The 18109-nt window shown below is 44.5% G+C and overlaps 1 protein-coding gene across 4 annotated transcripts in view; it reads right to left on the bottom strand.

The window, feature by feature from the left end:
* fgfr2 (fibroblast growth factor receptor 2) overlaps positions 1-13826 on the bottom strand; it is a 39634-nt gene extending 25808 nt beyond the window's left edge. The window contains exons 1-4 of one of the 4 annotated variants that reach the window (XM_070840983.1): positions 13244-13826; positions 10778-11033; positions 3264-3521; positions 2853-2927 (exon numbers count right to left, since the gene is read on the bottom strand). In XM_070840983.1, coding sequence (XP_070697084.1) covers positions 2853-2927; positions 3264-3521; positions 10778-10958 — 514 coding nt within the window. In that variant the 5' untranslated portion in view covers positions 10959-11033; positions 13244-13826. Of the gene's footprint in view, positions 1-2852; positions 2928-3263; positions 3522-10777; positions 11034-11863; positions 11923-13243 lie in introns of those variants that run through there. The other 3 variants (XM_070840985.1, XM_070840984.1, XM_070840986.1) reach the window with 3 other exon arrangements.
* Between the last annotated feature and the right edge of the window lie 4283 nt (positions 13827-18109).

Raw genomic sequence — 18109 nt, 5'->3', positions numbered from 1 at the left:
TTTCAAATTCAAAATTACCAAATTTGGGGATGCATGGGTTTCTTTGAACAGCTATGCTATGATAGTGAAGTGCTTATTGGTGAAACTTGTGGCTTTTGAACTTACCCTCACTTTTAAAACCCCTAAAAACATTAGATGTTCATTACTAAATGCACAACAAGTGACTATTATAATTATTGTTGGCCAGGCAACATAAGCTAGCTGACTTTGATTCAAGTGTTGCTACATCCTGATTGGTGTACAGAAATGCGTGACATCAGCTTTTTTCTATTGAGTCCCACAAGGGAGTTGAGCTCAGACAAAATAAAAATACTGAAATCACAGTTGTGAAAGAGCCAAAAGTGTTCAACCTTTGGCAGAAAAGTGCATGTTCATGTAGCTCCGAATTACCCTTCGTAAGAACCAGAGTAAATAGGTTTTCAGGGCCTTTAAAACCTTTTTCATGACGTTATGACTTTTTTTTCTTGTAACCTTGCAACCTTATTTTCATAAAATTCTGACTTTTTCTAGAAATTATGACTTCATTCTCAAACTACAACATTTTTCTATTAAACTTGCAGACGGATTCTCATAATGTGATTTTTTTTAGAATCTCTGATTCATCCTCCAACAGTGGCCATAATCTTCAATTTAAAGTTTCACACGCGAGGCCACAAAAAGAGTGTAATTTTTCTTAACAGATGGATTTTTCCCACTTCTGAAGCTATAGCTGCGCATCACATTAGTAAAGATCTGACAGCAGAAAAACCGTTGTCTCTGGGCTGTGCACAAGTGCTTTAGCTACACACTTTATGTTTCTGACTTCACTTTTAGCCAAAACTTTAATTATGCTGGTGAGACGGATCTATTCCTCCATGAAAATCCTGACACATGCAGCTTTAAGTGGAGGCACAATGACGATGAGTAATGATGTAAACACTAATAAGTAAAACTGTCAACAGGACAGCAACAGGACTGAACGCAGAAAGCAAAGACTCCACGTGGCTCTTTAACATCATGACATCAGTGCTACCCCACCTCCCACCCTCACCATTCCCCTAAACACAGCTTCCCTCAGAGATCCCTGTAGAGGCTCTTCCATGTCTCCTCCAATAACACCACCCACTGCTGATGATGGACAAACACCCCGAACTTTCTCCCTGTTCAGCCTATACAAAGTCAAATCAAAATGCTCTGTTTTGCGGTGGCCTGATGCCCAACCCATTCTGAGTGCTCCAGAAGAAGGAAAAAAAAAGCCACGAATATAAAGCTACACCCCACATTCTCCTCTCTCATTCCCTCCCACGCCTACACGCACCCTCCTCCTTCGCTTCAGTCCTCGGCCCGAGGCCAAGGCTCCACGCCATGCTCAGAGAAGTGCTGGTACTGATCCAACAATCCCCCCCCTCCTCCTCCTCCCCCTGCCTCTTTTCCCTCTCCTCCTCTTCCCGCTTTCTTTTAATAATAATCTCGGTTTTGAATTTTCAGAAACACACACGGCGAGAAAATGCGACTGTACTGCCAGAACAGCTTTCCCTTTGTTTTCAAACAGCTTATTACCACCAGAATGCCTGGATCTTTTCCCTCTCCCCCATTTTTTCCTCTTGCTGAGTTCCTCTCTCTCCCCCATATTTAATGGATTTCAGGCAATTACAGTCAGTCCAAAAGTGGAGGAGGAGGACTCACGGTGAGACGCAATGCGTGTGGAGAATTTTAACAAGATGTGGAAGCCCTCATCTTTACCTCAGTGAGCGTATGTGTATGTAAACGCATGCATGTGTGCACGTGGCTACATAAACACATTACTGCCCCAGATAGTCACCAACACACGGACAAACTTAGGTAAAAACTTTCTCTTTTTCACACACACACACACACACACACGGCCCCATCAGGTGGGTAACTGGGTCCAGATGGGTGTCTTTTCATAATGGATGAGCCCAGCTGACTGGCTGGCTGGCTGGCTGGCTGGCTCCATAAGGCCTGACTACCTGAGGGACACTAGCTAAAGGAATGTCAGGAATCTCTGTATTCCCTGGAGACACACACACACACACACACACACACACAAACACACACACTATATAACACATACTCCAAAATCTCACAGTATAGGCCTAGACAGGAATGCTAAGGTATAGAATAGCAGAGATGTGGGTGCAGGGCAGAGCTGACATGAATTTTGGCATCCTTAACAGCTGTCTATCCTAAAAGAACAGGGACCATCCATTTCTCTCCTGCCTTAATCATAATCACACAGTCTGAACTGTTCTAATAAGCACTGACAACGCTAAGTAGATTATTTCACTTCGGGATTAAGTCTTTGAAAGTGTTTGGCCATCACAATCAGCATTCCAGACATAAGTTTTGACATGCTGTTAGGGACTTTTCATTCTCTTTTTAGACCAGGACATGGCTTAAAACAACAACGCAGGTATATAAGATTTTTCAGCTGTGTAAGGAGATATGCTGGTTTAAAATGTTGGTTTTTTTGTCCAAAACAGAAACTGTTGGCATTGTGACAAAAAAACACCATGCTGGGCATATCACATGAAAGGACGTTTACACTGTGGGCTGTACATTTCCTTTCTTTTACTTCACAGTTTTCCCTTTATTTCCCAAATGCTACTATAGGAAGTCAATTGTGGTCATTTTCACTAGGATGCATTTGCCATGCATTTGTTATTTTTACTCAAGGAAAAAATAGTGGTAGCTGCTGAGAGGATGAGTGTTGAGTTCAAGAGAGATGAGTTCATGAGTGATCAGATCGGTGCACACTTCTTCTGTCTGCTTAATGTGCCTTGCTCAAGAGTGCCTAATCTTTGGGAGTTGGTGAGGAAGGGTAAGACTCCTTTTGTTCCTCCCGTACTCACTTATCTGCTCTCCGTCCGCCCCAGCGTCCTCCGATCGCTCTGTATCGTCCTCATCATCCCCCGACGAGATGGCATCTGCACAGAGTAACCACGATTACTGCCACCCTTTTGAAACCCGCTTACACACATACGCTATTGCTTTCAGAAATTTTCATGTGGCCATTTTCACGCAAATTTGTACACACAAATTTGTAGGGAAAATGCAAGAATGGGGCCCTTTTTGATGAATCAGGTCGTGTGCTACTGTAGATGTACACACACACTCACTAGACCCCAGAGACGTTCAGAGAGAACAAACTTCAGGCTGTTCATCCCTGGCCTCCCTCCATGGCCATTTCCTGGACTCAATTAAGCTCAGTCCATCCCTATGAGCTATCTTTCCCATCCTGACCTGTCTCATCCCTGACTCACCTGTGACATTCACTATGAAGCAGACCGTGTCTTTGCCCACGCTGGTGCAGGTGTACAGCCCCGAATCCTTGGGCGTAGCATCACGGATCTGCAGGACCTCCTGCTCTATCAGCGTGCGGTTGTTGGTGCCCAGAGAGCTGCCGTCTTTGGTCCAGGTGATGGTCCCCGTCGCCGGCAGAGGGCAGCTCAACTTCAGCACCTCCCCCGGGTGCACTGAGCACACCGTGGGCTTAGAAATTTGGTATTTGTTCGATGCGTCTGCAGAGCGGATGGGAGGAGGAGGGGAAGGACGGATTGGTGGAGGAAGAGGGTGCACAAGAAGGAGGAAAGAGAGGTGGGAGAGGAAGAAACAAGCCATAGTTTATGAAACAAGAACACCACATGACCCCCAATGGATGCACTTAAATCAACTTATGCAGGAGGAGCAACACAGAGAAGAGGAGGCCCATTTTTTAAACCGTCACACCAAAATGTCGCTACCACAAACTTCCAGTCATTTTAAATGGAGCCCTTAGAAAATGCAACTATTCCGTTATCAAGTGTGCAGTGTGATTGCCATTTATAAATACAGAGCATGCAATTACAGCCATAGCAGCATGTGTAGAGGAAAAAAAAACAATCAATGCTTTGTGAGCAGGTGAGAATTGGACATCACAGTGTTGAGGCTACAGACAGCCACCCCCCACCTCCCCTACCACCCATCCCTTTTAGGATAGATACCAAGCAGCCAGTGTGTGTGGGTGAGTAGGAGCAGTACAGACAGGTCTCTGCAGCCCAAAAAAAGGTAATAAAACTCCAGCACGTCTGCCCATCAGAAAGGAAAGCAGCCAGAAAGGTCTAGGACGGAAGTGGTTGTCAGGCAGGGGAATGGAGAAGGTGGGAGTGAGGGGGTGGATGGGGATTCTCTTTTCTGACTGTGCGCCTACGCTTCGAAAACCTTGATTTAACCTGGCTGTAGCCTGATTCTTCTTTTCCATCCATCTTCTTCATTCTCTTTCATAACACGGCCATGGAGGATCTACAACCCATGCACAGGACCTGCCGGCCAAGGCAGAGAGCAAGAGACTCCTCTTGACTCCAAAGTGCATAAAACCTTCACTCCTGGGAGAAAATCCAAGTCCGCCTGTGAGTGCATGTGTGTACATCATGTCTTCTGACTTGTACAACTGCACGGAGAGAGCGGGGTGAATGTCCAATATATGAAAGGGAGTTCAGAGCATCTGTAGCTGTGACTGCACGCCTACATCAGGATGGATTTTATCCGAATCCATGCAAACTCTCGACTGTGACAAAATGTTGAGCAAAAGGGGGAAAACCTGCCTGAAATACAAGCTGACTCCTACCATATATATCGAAGCCAATTCCAGACACCCTGAGGCTCTTGCAGACTTTAACACTCACACAAACACACACACACATTCATGCACAAATCTGTGCACTCTCTCAGCTCAAACGTAGATAGACCTTGACACTCTTTGCAGCCATCCACGGTGAGAAAACACTGAAAGAATTTTGTTCTCTGTTGTTGTATAATGATGTATAAAGCTGTGCGCATAAGTTTCCTTCAAAGGGAAGTGAAGGAACGGGCAAAAAAGAGAGGTATTAAAAAGGTCTGAGGAGGGAAGGAAGCAATAATGGAAAAGCATACACAAAAAGGCAGTGATGAAGGTACATGTAGTGTTTGACTGAAGGCTGATAGGTGTCATTATTGAGGTAGTGGCAATCTCAGCTTTTCCTCTGCCTCAATACACCCTTTTAAACAACGCTCCACCCCCATTATGTGCCCTGTGTGTGTTAAGCGTAAAGCATACATACACACTCTTGCCTCGACAGGGAGGGAAAGTCATTTCGCCATAATCCAGCAGTCGAGGCGTGTGCACAAGCCTCTAAACATTCCACCTGGGCACGCAGACACACACAGGTACAGTTCCTGTATTGTCTTTTTTTTCACGCTCTTTCCTTCGATCCGGAAATAATTAACCCCTCCTTCACTCCCCCCCAGGACTGAGTGTGTGGTCTGATAGAAGGTGGGGCTCCTGTGCTGATTGATGGGAGCTGTCTCCGCTACTTTTTACGACATGGTATTCCACACCGGAGGCCACTGCCTTCGCTTTGACATTATTACTGGCTTCAGATTTTTCTTAATTGTTTCAGGTAGGATTTTAGAGATAACTAGCAGTACAGAAAGCAGTGTGGATATCTGCTGGGAGGCTCTCCGGTATGGATGGCTACAACATGGTGGGCCCCTTAATGAGACTGACGTAGCAGCGCAATACCTGGAACGTACATGCACACTCACACACACACACACACACACACACACAGACTGCACCGTCTGTCAGCACAGTGGAGAGAAACGGAGTGCACTGAGATGCTTCATAGAATGATGAAACTCATACAGATGTGTGTGTGTGAGTGTCGGCTACACCACAAGGAGAGGTCTGACACAAAAGAGAGATAGAGGGAGGGAAAATAAGTACAGAGGAAAGGAAAGACTGTCTTCCAAATGGTGCGTCTGATTAAAGAAAGCATGCATGTGTTAGTTCTGCCTTTGTCATTTTCTTATCTCTGCTGGGTCCATCTGTCCCCCTCCATCAACTCCTCCTCCTCCTCCTGCTCCTTCACTTCCCTTTTTCACCTTCCCCTCAGCTTTGCCCTCTCCATCCCCCTTTCCAACACATCTCCGCCCCCGCTGACCCTGCTGACCGAACCCTGACCTTTCCCAAACCTGCTGACACCTCCAGCATGCCTGATTGTTCATGGGAACCTGTGTCATGTAAACGCATACGTACACACACACACACACACACATGTGGCAAGAACCTAAAAGGAACCTTGTACAAGTGAGAAAATAAAGATACATAGGTGAACTTTAATAAATGCATGGATCAGACATGTGCACACCAGGACACGCAGGCCCAAACACACTCACACACACCTTGCTCCACCTGATGAGAGTTTACAAGAGTCCAGGGATGCATGCTGAGTTGAAGAGTTGAAACACTTCACTGCAGATTTTTCATCTCTGCAAAGTTTCATCCCCCTCTGCACCACAGGAGGGGGCGGGAGCCTCTCTATCTCACACACACACACTCACACTTTTGCTCGATTTCTATCAAACGGCTTTCTCTCCTTCCCTCCCTCCGTCACCACTATCATTTTGCCTCTCTTCTCCATTTCAAAAACCCATCTCCATTTCAAACCCATCTCTCTCTTTCCCTAACAGCTATTACAAGTGCCTATAAGGTGTGATGGATTCAGGCTGTCCACTCCTCGCTATCTCTTGGTCCTCATTCACACCGTCTTGGCTGACAATAATTAGTCTCGCAGCCCGAGCGTCTGTGGCAAAATGCAGCAAGCAATTCTCACCAACATCCCCATGTCATCCTCTTATCCGTCTGTCTCTCTATCTGTCTGTCAAGCCATTCAGAGCCAAGCAGCAATGTTAGAAAAGTGTCAGGGGCAGAGTTCACAATAGATTCTCTTACATTAATGATCTAATGAATGCACTTCTGCAGAGCGAAACACTCGACTGCAAGTCTGTTCTCCCATCTCCTCCCTGTCACGTTCTGCACAACGGGATAGGTGGACTAAATGTAATGACTGCCATCTCGGAGGCACACACTCAGCATGCATGCAGACCAACAGGCACACACACAAACACTGCCAAATCACATTATCTCTGCTGCCCTTCTTATCCCTCCTCTTTTCCTCTCCTTTTTCCTCTGTATCCTCCTCACGCAGTCAAATCCCAGGACTTTTCTCCCCTTTTTTGTCTCTCTTTCTTTCCTGATGCCCGTGTCCTTTCACATTCAAATCCCTCCTTAGCTAATTTTGATTATGACAAAGGAGCAACTCCATGAACTGGCTCCTGCTGGCGTCCATGGCAACATCCCCTTTGGTTTGCTCACCCCTTCACCCCTCATCAAGGCATTCCCTGAACCCCACCCGACCCCTTTAACCCTCTTGCTAGCTCTTATCTCCCAAAATCTTCTTAGATTGATCTTCGGAGCACAGCTTCACTTTACTTTGTTCTGGCTTCTAGAGATTGATCTCGAGATTTTAAACCAGCTGAATGTATAAACTAAAGCTGCAACTGAAAGTGACTGAAAATGATCAGTTAATTATCAAAACAGTGGTTAAATATCGTTCGGTCCATAGAACAATCAATTAATTAACTAATTGATTCAGCACTGATATGCACATTGCATTATAAGTGGCACTTAGTCTTAGTGCCTTGCACAAAAACACTACAGCACTAGATCCACTCTTAAAATATATACAGTAGATTCAACAATATCTAAGTAAATGTGTCCTGATTGAATTGAGCTTATTGAAAATTGTAATAAATCTGTGGCCTCACAGAATTTGAAAAGAAATTCCTTTATGAATTTAATCGTTTTGTTTACTCTACTTATGAAATTGCTTCACTATTTTTGCACCAGAGTCTAGTTTTTTTGTCCCTTTTCCTCCATCATCAAGCTGGCTCAGGTTCCTCTCATCTCCTGCCGTACAGCGGACAGTCCGCTGAGACCTGAGGCACAAGCTGGCACAGGTAGCAGCTCTTCCCAGCCTCTTATCAGACAGGTGCGAGATTGAGCGGTGGAGTGACACATGGCACATCAGCCAAGTCAAATAACAGTCCACACACACACTCACAACCACCCGTGCACTCAAACCTTCAAGATTAACACCGGCCAACGGCAGGCTAATAAAAGGCATTGTGTGGAGGCTGTATATTCAGCCCAACTGCCCCCCGCTCACACCACCGGCTGACACACTGCATTAGTTTAGAGTTCACTTCCACTGCCATCGCCACAGTCACACACAAACACTCCATGTCATTAACGGGCCACCTGACACTTTTACACTTTTACAGCCGTACTCCTACTGTGAGGATAGCACAGAATTACAGATAGGTTATAAGCCTGTGCTCCTTAACACTCCCACCTCTCACAATAGAAACACCCATGCACATACAACTAGCCACAGTTTACAGAAAACAGCGATGTTAATTAGCAGTCTATAGTCACCATGACTTTTAATGAAATGAAGGCAATTGCTATTGTGTTTAACATAAGCTGACTACGTAGTGTATCATATAAGGTACAGCATATGCTTGGAAACCTTGTTAGGAGCATAAGTCTTACAGCAAATACATATAGAAATGTGCCAAGAGAGCAATTATGTTCCTTCTGTGCCCAGAAACTATTGAAGAACTATGTGTCTGTCTGAGCATAAAAGACTCATCCTTGACACATAATATAGCCTCTATTTGTTTAACTACCCAACTGTTTTGAAATGTTTTCCTCCATGCTGATCAGAGCATTTTTGAAGAACAGAGTTTGGCAGAGAGCACACCAAAGTACAGCCAAACCATGAGCTGACTTTTGTCAGCTGCACTCACATTCAGCCTGCGTTCCAATGTGCCTGGTGCCACACTTATTCCACATTATATGCAAAGAGGGGCCTGAAAAGACCACAGAGCAGAATATATCTATGTTAAAGACACACATGCACACACACCTTCTGTGTTTGGTACCATTGTTATTCAGCTCAGTCAGGGTATTTTAATCATTGTGCAAACGGAGAGTGCCTGAACAAGGTAAACACTCCCATAGATACTGAAGTGGCTACAGGGACAACAATAGGCCTGTTGTGGAGGCCTTAACCAGTGCACTAGCTCTACTTCTAGTATTACAGCAGCCACAGGTAAACAAACTAGAAGGGCCACCAGGGGTGCAGGCGTGGGCTCTATAGAGACAACATTGATATGCAATCTGATGAATCTTCAGCAATTACTGCTCCCACACACAGGCAGTGGTGTGACCGAGGCTGCAGGGCAGAGAGGGGTGGAGGGGGATGGGGGAGCAGAAATCCTAAACATCTCTGTAGGGGGGTGTTATTAGGACAGAGCCAATCTGTCTACCTAACATCTATGGCCTACAGGTGACACCAGTGCAGCCCATCAGGAGCAGTGAACAGAGAAGGGACTACAACACACTGGAGCTGATTCAATCACACACAACTGCATACAAATCTATGTTTGTCATGTGCAGCAGGGAAACTGATTCGAGATCAGATAAGCAGGCCAGGTTCTCTGTGCCCCGTTGATCCTTCATCATGTGACCCCCAGGTCTAGCCACTTAATCTCCAGTCACATGACTTCACCGCTGCCCAGCGCTCTTTAATCTCTCCATCTAAAGGAGAAGTCAAATATGCACAAATCCTCTTAGACCTTTCCTGGAGGATTGTATAACACTGGAAACTCTCCCTGTCTCCCTCCCTCTGTCCTCTCTGTGGCCATGTAGCGTAGCGTCCGGGCCATGTGGGGCTCTGAACCCATCGGCTTGGAGCCAAACAGTCTGCGACACAACAACAAAAACAATCAACAGGAGAGGAGCTCCAGCAGCCTCTCATCAAGGTAGGCTAGAACTATACCTGACCTTTAGGGCAAAGGGCAGGACAAGTTACAGACTGTGTGTGTGTGTGTGTGTGTGTGTGTGTGTGTAGAGAGAGAGAGAGAGAGAGAGAGAGAGAGATAGTTGGCTTTGAAAAAAGTGATGCTCTGTTGTTGGCCTAACTTACAATTAGCATGCTGATTAAAGCCCGGGAACAAAAGGCTTTGGAATGTGAGTTACCATCCATCACAACAACTCTAATTAGCTGGTCTCTGACCAGACTCACAGACTGGAGGCAGAAAATGGAGAAGCCTCAAAAGAAAATTTTAAAAACAAAAAAGCTGTCTGCTCTATAGTCATTCACAAAAATGCTTCTCAAAGGTTTTTGTTTTACCAATAAAAAAACAAGGCATTCAAATATTTCCATTGACAAACATTGCAGAAGACGGAGCGCAGGCTGTCATGACTTGAAGAAACAAAGCAATGCCCCGAACTATCCTAATTTCTCCCTTTCCCTCCCTCTTTGTGCTTCTTTCCAGGCAAGCAGGGCATTAGAGAAATGCCAGCATAAACACTGACCCACCCTTCTTCACAGCTCTCCCTTGTCCTCCCACACGCGGCCATAAACCTGCATTTAACTCTCAACCATACCCTAAACTACCACAGACATCAGCAGGAGGAATAAAACACAAATGTGTGAATCACACACCTCACGGTACAGACAACAAGCATGCTGAGGTTAGTTGCTTCCCTTCGTGTTATTTATTTCAACCCCCCCAAAATCTTACATGGACTCAATTCTTTGTACTTGATTTTTAGTGTAGTTTAAATGGAAAGAAGGGCTCAAAAACAGTTTTTCTGCAAGGAATTTCAAATACTGATTTTAAGTCGATTTTAATCCACTTCTAAGGTAAATAAGGACAAAAATTCCAAGGACAGAAGGATAACAAAGTTAACCAAAACTTTCAAGATGGGTTCAAGGGGAGAAACAAACTTGACAGACCCACACCTGCTCTCTAAAAACAAACCAAACAAATGGTCCCCCCCCCCTCGCCCCTGCTCCACCTCCCAGGCTCTTTACGTTTCAGTCCCTTCCCATCCCCTGCTGCTCACCTTCAGGTTCCAGAGTGGCCTCCTCCTCCTTGGTGGCGGTGAGGGGCGGCCGGGCCACGCTGACGGTCAGCAGGGACAGCAGGACGGCAGCCAGCAGCCAGGCCCACGAGGCCATCCCGTTAGTGGGGGTCAGCGCTCCCCATACCCCCCTTCTCCACCTCCCCCTGGACACTGATCCCATCTGAGGGGGTCCGCCCAACCATCAACTGCTGCAGGGTCGGCCTGTCACTCAGTGGAATTCACCCAATCACCTGGGCTGAGAGGTGAATGAGAGTGAGAGAAAAGGAGGAAGGGAAGGTGGCGGCGAGGTGATGACAGAGGAGTGAACAGAGAGAGGAGAGAAAAAGACAAATGTCAGGGTGGAGCGATTATTCTCATTTCAAAGACCTTCTTTCTGAATCATTTTTACTCTTATTGTGATTTTTGACAAAGTCAGACAGAAAAATGAAGCGAGAGAAAGCAACAGAGACGCAGAGTGTTTCAAAATGCTGTCAAACAAGCCATGCCACAGACATACCGAAGCTGTGAGGCACCAGCAGTCAACACACAGACAACCTGCATCCACCTTTACTTCTCCTCCTTAATTATAGGCACTGAAATATGTTTTAAAGAAACCAATTAAGAGACATTCTAGCTGTGTAAGTCTTAGTTTTGACAGTCGAACTCTCTGTTGTCTCAGTGAGTCACAGAAAGCAACAGAACTAAAAGATCAGGCTTTTTTGTACGTTTATTAATGTGTAACTTTGCACAAATCTGCTGTGGAAAAATGTTTAATCTCCAACACAATCTCCTGGATCATTACACCACCCTGCTTCTATTTGGTCCCCCAAATTAATAATGAAATCTATTCTTAACTGATTAGCCACAGTTTGTGTTGAACATATCCCTGGCAGAGGACAGACAACCTGTCAGCCAATGTGGCACTGATTTCCTTTAGTTGGACATCGTTTATTCCAGAGCGCAACAGATGCGCCAAACCTGTTGCCCGCGCTGCTGCGTCACCTTATTACATTTCTGTGATTTGATTATGAAACCAATAAGGTTTTAATTGAAATGCAATATTGCAATATTGGGGCACACACACACCAATTTGTTTCGACAGACATCTGCGGCTGAACCGTGCTGAAGTGTCTCTGGAGGTTTGGTGAAGTCACGCTTCCCTGCGCTCCTTCTGCTCCAACTGGACGGATCGATTGGCTTTAAACGCAAAGACACATGTAGTTTGAGTTGTAGAGCGCCAATCTGAAACCTGATTTGTGTTTGATTCGACCCTCGGGGGGCTACACGGGGATGTGCCGGACGGACGCGCACACGGAGCCGGACTGAATTCATGAATTTATCCCGACATCCTAACTCTGTTGGAGAAATGTGGAGATTTGATTTTTGCAATTAAGGCGCATAATTCTGCATGGCTGCAGCTCAGACGCATGAATTATTAATGAACTGTAAACCAATAAGTGAAGCAATCAACCAACGGGCTTACCGCTGTCAGAGAACTTCAGCAGGGAGAACAGAGACCAGAATTACCCAGAAACCTCCACTCGTTTACATCATTAAAAAGTGAGTAATGTCTAGAGAACAATAAAAAAAAATACTGGATTATTCTGCAGCTATCGAACAGCTCTAACCACACGTAAGGAACCGAACGCGTAAAGAGATAAAAAAAAAATAAAAAAAAGATGAAGATAAAAAATAAAATCTACACAAATTTGCACAGAAAATGTTCAAAGAGTTGCTACAATGTGCTCTTCATTAAAAACAAACGTGATCTTTTAACGTGCTGCTGACGAAATGACATTTGGACACACGAGGGACTTCGCTTCATACATAACCACAGCCTTCATTTAAACCAGGCTTTGAATGAAATTTCTTGGCACTGATTGAATTCCTATTGAAATTCAAATCAGTTTGGCTTTTCCACAATGGGGGCTCATTTGGAGCAGCTCGGTGATTTAGGGCTCCGGCACCAAGCAGTGAAAAAACAACCGCGGTCACGGGATAATTGGCACCATAAATGCAATGTAGAAAATTAAGCAAAGTAATAAATAACCAGGACACTTGTTAATGGGCCCTAAAGTGATGATGCAAGGTGCTGTGGAGTTTCTCGCCTTCTGAAATAAACAAGGATAGATTTTACTGGATAAAACTTCAGTCAAAAACAACATAAATAAAACTCATTGCGTTATTTTGTTTGGTGCAAATTTAGGACATTTTCAAATAAGAAACTTTATGGAGAACTATTTTACAAACTTAAAAGTCTCAGAAGGGGGCTGACTCTAGGTTAGAAACCTCTGTAAATTCAACTCAGAAGCAAATTATTTGTGATTTTGTCATGCAGCCGTTTGAAAACGATGCACGCCAACGAAGCGCAAAGCATTTCTACAACCTGCCAGTTTGTCATGACAGCAGAAACGTTGACAGATGAGATTCAGAGGAAGCTTTTGGACGTAAACTGAAAATACTTACCAGGGAGGACTAAAATCGTGGAGATCTGTGTTTTGGCATGCACAGATAAGGGAGGAGAGAGCATGAGCTGAATCCAGAGGGAGGAATGTCTCCAACTCCACAATGCACCAAAAAAATCTGCGAGGCGCTGCCTTTTTTCACTGTAGGCTACTATTCCACAGTCAGCCGGCTTCAACTCAGATTAGAGGATATATTCCAAACCCGACTGGCAGCGTTGTCCAATGCCATGCAAAGAAATCCGAGTTTACACGCGTTATCCTTCAAAAAAACTGCTCGGAGAACCATACCGCTGTCCCCCCGAAACTTTCCTCCCCGTCACCAAGTTTCTTCTGGGGCGCAAAACATGCCCAGTGTTCCTGAGCAGCGCACTTGTCAACTAAATAGAAAGTTTGCAGCTGCTAAGGAGGTGGTACTGGGTTTAAGAGGTACAAGAGGGTAGTTGTCCAATGCAAAATGTCATAAAATCCATCAGTGCGCGTTTCCCTGGTGAAAAGAGCGTCTTTCGCGTCTCTTTCTCTTTCTCCGCCGACAGTCCTCGCACTGTTTCTCAGACGCTTTGTCAGGTTTACTAGATTTTTTCTCCTCCTTACGTCTCCACACACTGCCCTCCTCCTTCACTCCAGTGGGTGTCATTCCCCCCCAAGCACCCCCAGTGTAATTCGAGCCGCTTCCTGGCCGCAGTGCCTTTGGGCCCTGCCTTCCTCCGCCCATCAAACTGCAGCGCTGCCTGCCTGCCTGCCTGCCCTGCGATCAACTTGCTTAAATTGAGTCCAATGCAAGGGCCCCTGCTCCGCTCGGGAGCTGTCAGACCGCAGTAACAACGCCCCTCAGTGGCCGAGGCAGGACATCTGCGGGAGGAGATGCGCATTACGCACACACACACACACACACACACACACACACACATACACACAAACGCACAAAAACGCAGTATGTTTCACTATATTTAGTTTCTGCAGTGGTGGGAGAAGTATTCAGATCATTTCAAGTAGCCTGGAAGTATAAATACCACATTGTAAAATATCCTCCATTTTAATAAAAGGTTCCTCATTTCCAGTTTTAGAAAATAGAGTGGTACCAGTTCCCAGCAAAATAATAGTATAGAAAACATAAGACCATAAAATATGTTAAATTTTAGAGCTGATTACACAACAAAGTAGTTAAAGACATTAGTAATGATACAACAATATCAAAATATACATCAAATATGACAATTTGAAAGTTGTCCAATACTTTTATGTGCCATGTACCTCGTAACAACAGCTGTCAGATACATGTAGTATCTGAGTAGTGTCTAGTAGAGTAAAAACTACAACATTCCCATAAAATGGATATACTCAAGCAGAGTACAAGCACATCAGAATTGTTCTTGGGTACAGTATTTGAGTAATTACGTCATGGCATTCCACCGCTGAGATACTGCATGGGGACTGAGACATCAATCAATAAAATCCTTACAGCAAAGTGAGGCTGTCTTGCTCAAGGACACTTTGGCAAGCGTGCAAACTACTTAGCTATAGTGTCATCTGCCTCCAATTTCTAGAAGAGGAGCAGGTGGTGATGAAACTGTCTTTCTTAATGCAATAAAAGCACGTGGAAATGCATAAAAATACAACAATTTAAACAGGGTGTCATTTTCTATAGTGAACACGTCAGCAGAGGATCTCAGTGTTATAAAATAAAGATCAACTATCTGGCGCAGTGGAATCCAAATCTTTATTATTATCAGAGATTTAAGTACCCAACAGTTCAAATAAGCTCAACCTTTAAAGGCTGCTTATATGTGAATGCAACAGTAATGATAATCCGATGATGTCATGTAATAATTTTGCACTATGTAACAGTAAAAGTGGCTCCTCTGTCTTTTATTATTTAAAAATCATTTCACTATTTATACTTCACACCGGTGAGTAAAGCTTTGGATGTAGGACTTTTGCTTGTAATGACATTTTTTTTACAACATGATATTGTTACTTTAACTTCAGTGTGGATTCCACCGCTGCTTCTGCAAAGAGCTCAACAGTAAATACTCATTAAACATCACATCACATAACAAACACACTGTTAACATAAAAGCAAAAATCATTATGTTTGGAGACATAGAAGGATTGTGTATATGATATGGTACTTTATTGCAGAATCAGTAGTAATTAAAGTTTTTAAACTTTTCTACGAATCCACAGATCTGTCCATGGCTACCCAGAGAGAGACTGAAGGCTGCCCCCCTGCAGCTCCTCCCCCACTGCTTCAAGCTGTCTCCTGCATTGGTTCAGGCGTTCAAGTGCCCTGAAAGAGACACAGAGGAGGGTAGAAGACTCTAATCTCCACAGACTTTTTATTTTTGTCTCACTTCCACTGCTAAAGCCTTCTTTTTTTAAACAAGAGAGGGAAAACTCTTCCATTCATTTTTGAAAAGAGGCACTAACAAGACTTTTTTTTTTTTCCTCTCAGGCGAAGGTTTGGCCTGTGAATGGAGAGTTCTACGTCTGTTTTTCTCTCCTCTCCCATCTCTGCCTCCACCAGTAAAGCCATCAGATAACAGTGCAGCTGACAGGTTGGCTAGAAATAAAGAGGGAGCGAGAGGTGAGGAAGGAGAGTTTGACTCATTTTTCAAGAGTGGCACAAAATACCCCCCACTGTTTCTCCCTCTCTGTGTGTCTCTTTCCTCCCACTACAATCGCCCAATTTATTTTCTACTGCTCAGGCATCTCTCATTTGAAAGAAACCTCATCAAGCAGAGTCTCATGGGCCTTTGACTGAGAACTGGATGGACTCAATGCCCTTGCGCTGTGGTATCTGTCAACCTGTCATTGTCCCTCTTCATCTCCAATCTTTTCTTCACTCCTCTTTCTTCCTTAATCCCTCCTGTGCCAGCAGCCATAGTGCTTTGATTTAGACAGCGGAGGAGAAGAAAGAAAGTGACAAGCTAATAGCTTGCCATCAGCGTTAGATGAACATATTGATTCCATGTCACCGCTGATGGAAATCATCAGCTTATTGGAGAGGTTCTCCAATGTCGTTGTGTTAGTGGTGGGAATACCTCTTCTCGCTGTGAAGATTGAAGCTGTGAGTGATGTCTGAGGCTGAGCCAGTCACCAGTCATTAGGCACGTCCCCTGCTGCTATGCAAATTTAAGATGCTGTTGAAGTGAGCTAATCAACAACTAGCCGTTACTTCCCTTTGTCCGTGGAACGGCTAATTGGTTCAAATTAAAGTAGCCCTGCACTTCAAAATGTGGTTTGCTCATTGATACTTCACTTGGATATTTGACCCTTACTGTGCTGAATGATGTATGTGCAGAGTTTGACACCAGAAGGCTGTTTTCACATTCATCGGCAGTGGAGGGAAAGTTTATCTTTGCTCTCCTTTGACACGTGGTCATCCAAATATGATCACGTGACATCACAACTAGTTTGAAAGCCAGTTGTGCACCAGTATGCAATGTATAAAAGTGATGTGTGATGTGGGTGAGGTAGGAGACATCTTACATTCATCTATTTAACTTCTGAAATATAGAAGATTTGCATATTCAGAGATTCTGTGTTTTTCGATGACACGTCTGGAGGGATCTTTAACCAGCCCTTACTTGTTAAGTTTCATTACTTTAGAGTGATGATGTTTTACTTGGTACCAGCAACTTCTTTTTTCTATGGATGGCAAAGTCAGTCTGTCCACCAACTTTTTGTCACCAAATTTTGGTCCAGACTGAAATATCTTGACCACTGCGAGATGAATTGCCATGAAGTTTTATATAGAAATTCTTGGTGCCCAGAGGATGAATACAAATGGCTTTGGTGATCCCTCAACTTTTCATCATGTGTCATGAAAGTTTAATCTGTCCAAGTATCTAAGCTTCACTTGTGTTTTGTGCAAATTGGCATATTATCCTGTGCTAATTTGCACAAATTTGCTGACACAAATATCATGCCTGCTTAACATCAGCATGTTAGCACTGTCATTTTTAGCCTGTTAGCACACTGGCACCAGCAGCTGTGCCTTAGACACAGTCTCACAAAGCTGTAAGCTCAGTCCCATTTCTTATTGTGGTGTTATGAAGGTGTTTCCAAAGAGTCAAGTCTATTTTAAGCAGCCACGGTCATCACAACACGTCCTCTCAAATCCCAACAGTGCTATATTAGTGATAACATAGGCAGTGGTTGTGGGGTACGCCTCTATTGGAGTCAATCAACCATTATATGGTGTCTTTTTACTGCAGTGGCACATAGACAATCCACTCCCTTACAGTGAACTGGGCCAGAACGCCAAAACCCCTCCCTCTGTCTCTCTGAATGCATTAGAAGCCTAACGGAGATATTCAGTGCTGAGAATCACTGAGCACAAAACAGACTTGTTCTCCTATGGAAGATCGTTCTTTCTTCTTCCTTGAGGGTGCTGCTGTTAATCATGAATGGCAGTGATATGTTATTGCAACTTCACTATGCCAAATCCTAGAGACAGCCCTCCTTTCTCTCCCAATATATCACTGACACTGTATAATTAAAACAACAAACGTGTGTGAGTCACATCCTGTGCAAAATATGAAACAAATGCCCAGAGCTGCGTGTGGTGGGGGATGGGGGGAGATTGGAGAGAGAAGTAAGAAGTAGACGCACGCCTCAAGGTCTAATTTGAACCATATACTGTAGCTTCTCTGCAGCCATGTGGCGATGTAAGAGAAAGTGCGAGAGGAAAGTTTAGGTGTTTGGTTAGGGGGGGGGGTAAGAATCGGTAGCAGCAGTACAAGAGATGTTCTTGAAAGTAGCAAAGTATTTTAAGAGAAACCTCTCATTCTCATCATGGGGGCACTCTGATCATCTCCTCCATTTAGGAGGCCAGTTCCAACCGTTCAGCCATCTCGCTCTGCCC

The sequence above is a fragment of the Pempheris klunzingeri genome, chromosome 12, assembly GCF_042242105.1.
Source record: "Pempheris klunzingeri isolate RE-2024b chromosome 12, fPemKlu1.hap1, whole genome shotgun sequence".
In the NCBI taxonomy this organism is placed as follows: Eukaryota; Metazoa; Chordata; class Actinopteri; order Acropomatiformes; family Pempheridae; genus Pempheris; species Pempheris klunzingeri.
The sequence above is the reverse complement of the archived record's forward strand: the minus strand, read 5'-3'. Positions and strand labels throughout refer to the sequence as shown.